The sequence below is a fragment of the Carlito syrichta genome, unplaced genomic scaffold, assembly GCF_000164805.1.
Source record: "Carlito syrichta isolate Samal-C Ts95f unplaced genomic scaffold, Tarsius_syrichta-2.0.1 Scaffold303175, whole genome shotgun sequence".
Classification (NCBI taxonomy): domain Eukaryota; kingdom Metazoa; phylum Chordata; class Mammalia; order Primates; family Tarsiidae; genus Carlito; species Carlito syrichta.
This window is the reverse complement of record NW_007247271.1, coordinates 59854-64595: the sequence shown is the minus strand read 5'-3', so window position 1 is coordinate 64595 and position 4742 is coordinate 59854. Positions and strand designations below refer to the sequence as shown.

The 4742-nt window shown below is 42.6% G+C and overlaps 1 protein-coding gene across 1 annotated transcript in view; it reads right to left on the bottom strand.

Moving 5' to 3' along the window:
• Window positions 1-3145: 3145 nt before the first annotated feature.
• Window positions 3146-4742, bottom strand: part of CRYM (crystallin mu) — an 18027-nt gene continuing 16430 nt past the window's right edge. The window contains exon 8 of the mRNA XM_008057959.1: window positions 3146-3475. Within this exon, the coding sequence (XP_008056150.1) occupies window positions 3411-3475 (65 nt within the window). The 3' untranslated portion in view covers window positions 3146-3410. The remainder of the gene's footprint in view (window positions 3476-4742) is intronic.

Below are 4742 nucleotides of genomic sequence, written 5' to 3'. Positions count from 1 at the left end.
CCCTATTCTCTCCTCCAAGCCTCTGATCTCCCCTCTGACCATTCCTTACTCTGTCCTCTAATTACATTCATAACAGATTTCTTGTAGCTTTCCTGAATGTGCCATGCCTCTCATGTCTGTGCCTTTGCCCATCATCATCCCTTTGCCTGGAAGACCCTTCCTCTGTGAAGCCATCTTCCATGGGAGACTTACTCTCTCTCTCTGTCCCTGGTCTGGGTTGAGTACTCTTCCTAGTTATGTAGACTATCTTCTGTTTGCCCCTCCAGAATGTCTACCATTTTCTACCCTACTCTGTGTCCCAGGTGGTTTACCTCTGTGAATTGCATACAATGACTCCCTAATCCTTGGGCTTCTGGTTGGGTTTGGCCAATGGGAGGTTCTAGCCAAAGACCAGAGTGGAAGAAAGAGATATTGGGGCATTTATTCCACCTGCTTCTTCCTTCCAGTGCAGCAGCTGTCTTCTTTCATCCAAGCTCACATTTCCCATCTGATAACCCTCTGCTACAGCTCCAGTTCTTGCTGGGCTCCACTAACTGCTCTTTCAAGTTTAGCAGCGGTAGCAACTTCCCACTATTGCTAATCCAGGGTGCTTCTTTCTACACAGTCTCTTCACAAAATTCTCTTCAATTACATCTTTTGAGTGTGGTATTTATAGATGGTCCCTGACTTAATGACGGCTTGACTTAAGATTTTTCGGTTTTCCTATGGTGTGAAAGCAGTATGCAGTCAGCAAAAATTGGTAACATACTCTCTCCAGACACTGGGCAATGGCAGTGAGCCACAGCTCCCAGCCAGCCACAAAGTCATGAGGGTAATCAATCAATACCTCATAGTGTCCTGTGCTGCCTGGTGGTTTTGCCCCACTGTAGGCTAGTGTGTTATGAGTATATTTAAGGTAGGCTAGGCTAAGCTGTTTGGTGGATGAATTAAATGCACCTTCAACTGAAAATATCTTCAGGTTATGATGAGTTTACTATGATGTAAACCCATTGTAAATCAAGGAACACCTTTATTTCCTGCTGGGACCCTGAACCATATTTCTGTAACACCAAAGCATTGCACTGTAATTGTTTTGTTTTTGTTTTTACATATCTGTCTTCCCTTCTGTGTCCTTTAGGGGTAAGTACTATTTCTTTTCTATTGTCCCTTAGTATATCCACACAGAATTATGATAGGAGCTCTTGTGGAAAGAGGAAATATAGAAATGAATATTCTCATTCCATATCCTTCTCTTTTTGTGACATACACCATTATATTTAATCTGAAGACAGTGAAATTATAATAAGAGATAGCAAGAGATCACAGAGAAGGCTGTGTCGAGTGCAAGATCTAAATGTTGTTTGTCCAGATAGATTACATAGCATTTAAATATTTCAAGATTAGAGAGATAATAAAACAGACACCACTGTTTAAAGTAAATTCATTATAGTTAAGTTTAAAGTTTGAATCAGAGGCAAATGAGGTATTAATTCATTTTGTAGAAGTCGAAGCAACATCAGAAAAAAGGAATATTCAACTTGAATATTTAAACATTTTTCAAGGAAGGGACAAGTGGAAATCACAGTAGTGGGTGCTGTATGTGGGGCAGAGGAATTAACTATGTAGTGCTCTTTCTGGTGTTATCTTATGAACAGCAACAATGTTACTCAGAAAAGAAAAAATATATGGTCAGTATAAAATCAAAACCCACTACAGTACTGTACTTCGATTGTTTCCATGCCAGTTTTCCCCTGAGCTCCTTGCAGGCATGGATATATATTAGTCATTGCTCCATCGCTGGCCTGCACCCCTCTCTACACATCCCTTGGGGTTGGGACCATTAAGATTCCCTGAAAGACTCCACTGTCACTTGAGATGTGCAGAATCAGATCTTGTGGGTGTTTTATTTCAGCATACATGCCCTTGTCCAGCCTGGTAAATAGGATAGACTTTTGACTTCACCACCTGGAGCACGAGCAGGCCCTGCCAGGAGTATGCTGTTTTGCTGCTGACTTAACTGACAACCAGTCTGTGGGTAAGAGTAGAACTTGGACAGGGCCTTTGACAGGATGTGGGCAACATAGCTCTGCTAGTGATTCCAGGGGCCCGGGGAAAGCATCTATCTACCTGTTTCCTCGTCTGTAAGTTGAGGTTGGACTAGGGAATTTCTAATGGTCCTTTCAACACTGATATTGCAGTGGACATCTATAGATTTTGCCTTCCAAAGATCCAGTCCTCTTTTTGGTAAAAGACCCTTTCCCTTCCATCAGCTCATGAGGTCAGACAGGCTGATTACACGCCTGACTTCAAGGGTGGGCATGAAATCCAGGCCTGGATAATCGGAACGTCAGATCTCCCTGGACAACACAACAGGCCCAAGCCTGCAGACTCAGAAATGGCCACACAACCTAGATGGCCCGGTAAGTCTCAGTCCTGGGACATTTAACTGAAGGAAGAGAATCTCTATGTTAGGATTGCTCAAGAATATAACTCAGGAGCTGCTGGCAAATGTCCTGCCACTTCCAGGGGAGAACTTACATGATAGCAGAGCCAACACTGAAGAAAAAAGAACCGAGGGATGGAGAAAAGACTTGGTCCTGATGAGACTTGGAGCCTCTGGATGCCAGTTAGCTGAAACCAGTTCTGTGCACTTCTTAATTACAAGAGCTGATAAATTCCATTCCCCATTCATTCATTCAGCTTAAGGTAGTTTGAGTTGTGGTCTCTACCACTTGGGACCAAAGGAGTCCTGATCTATACGGAAACTTCATTGTTTCTTTAAAGCCAGACACAAAAGGCAACATGTTGTATAATTCTATTTATAAGAAATGTCCAGAAGAGGCAAATTCAGAGAGACAAAAAACAGATTTGTGGTTCTTAGGGGCTGGGAAGACGGGCAAGTGGGTAATGGCTGCTAAAGGGCACCAGGTTTCTTTTGGGGGTAATGAAAAAGTCTGGAATTAGTATATTCAGAGTTGTGCAACCATCACCACTAACACACACTGAACTGCACTCTAAAATGGCGACTCTTAGGTATGTGAGTTATGTTTTAATTTTAAAAATAAATTTCATTACAGTCACTGGAGCTACCCCAGGGAATGAATAGAAGCGCTTGATCCCTTTCGCTTTCCTTGCCACGAGGGATAGAAGTTACTGAAGCAAACACTGCAGAATTGAAAAATGCTTTATTTCAGGGAAATACAAAGGGAAAGGAATGCTACCACCATAATCTGGCAAACAAGAAGAAATGGTTATCTACTTTTGCTTTCCAACTACAAACATGAATGGGAATCTCAGAACTTAAGGTAAGACATGATAAGCACAAAACTATAGTTCACTAGGGGCCAGGCTCCCTCATTTGATCTAGAAATCATGAGACAACCAGTGGTACCATTCCGTAAGCATCCATCACAACACAAATTTCCTTTGTTTTATTTATCAGATGACCAGGAATCATAAACTAGTTTGGCTGCAACTGTGTCCTCCACTGCCATTCCTGGAATAAACAGAAAATTTGGTTAATCTTTTGTCAGAATGACTTCTCCTGAAACAACCCAGGTCCTAGTCAGCTATTTGATGTGTGTTCATGTGGCTAATGTCGAGCAAGATAACAGGGACCAATCCCCAGAGGTGAGCGTAGGCTTGGATGGTCTGTGAAGGGCAGGTCCAGGAAGGGAACATGATAGTAGGCAAGAAATGCCCACCAAATATTGTGTCCATGAAGATCTAGTTCAGGGGTCAGCAAATTTTCTGTAAGGGGCCAGGGAGTATTTTAGGCTTCGCAGGCTGTATGGTTTGTCACAATTACTCAGCTTTGCCCTTAGAGTGGAAAAGTGGCCATAGAAAACAGGCAAACAAATGAGCCTGGCTGTGCTCCAATAAAACTTTATTTACAGAACTGAAGCTTGAATTTCATATCATTCTCATGTGTCATGAAATTTTTTTCCCCCCCAATCATTTGAAAATGTAAAAACCATTTCTAGCTTGTGGGCCACATAAAAATAGGCAGCAGGCCAGGTTTGTGGTTTGCTCACCCCTGGTCCAGTTTGAACCCTGCATCCTTTCCTGCCTCCCCTTTGTCTTTCAGTTTTAGATACATACTTTAATCTTTACAGCCATCGCAGATACATAATAGGTGCTTAATATGCATCTGTTAGATAAAGGATGTGCCAATACACCCACCCACAAAAGTAAGAAAACAGAAATTGCTCAAAAGAGAGGAGCAGGTTTTGGCTTCTTAAGGGAGCTGGCTGATCCCTGATCTGCTAGGAATGCTGAAAACTTTCAGACACACTGGATCAGTGTGACATCTTTGAACCAAGCTCTGGATGAAGTTTATATTGCCTTTGCCTGTCTTCCAGTGCATTTTTTTTTTTTTTTGAGTCTGAGTCTCACTCTGTCACCCAGGTTGGAGTGCAGTGGCACGACCACAGCTCACCACAGCCTTGACTTTCTGGACTCTGATGATCCTTCTACCTCAGCCACCCAAGTAGCTGGGACTATAGACGTGTACCACCACACTCAGCTAATTTTTTATTTTCTGGGAAGATGAGGTCTTGCTATGTTGCCTGGACTGGTCACAAACTCCTGGGTTCACATAATACTCCTACCTTGGCCTCCCAAAGTGCTGGGATTACAGGCATAAGCCACTATGCCCAGCGGCATGTGAGATTTTAAAAATATTTAATGAGCAGCAAGGCTTGGATAGTAACCAATGGCATGGGCACTAGACGGCCAGAGCACTCTTTTTTTTTTTTTTTTTT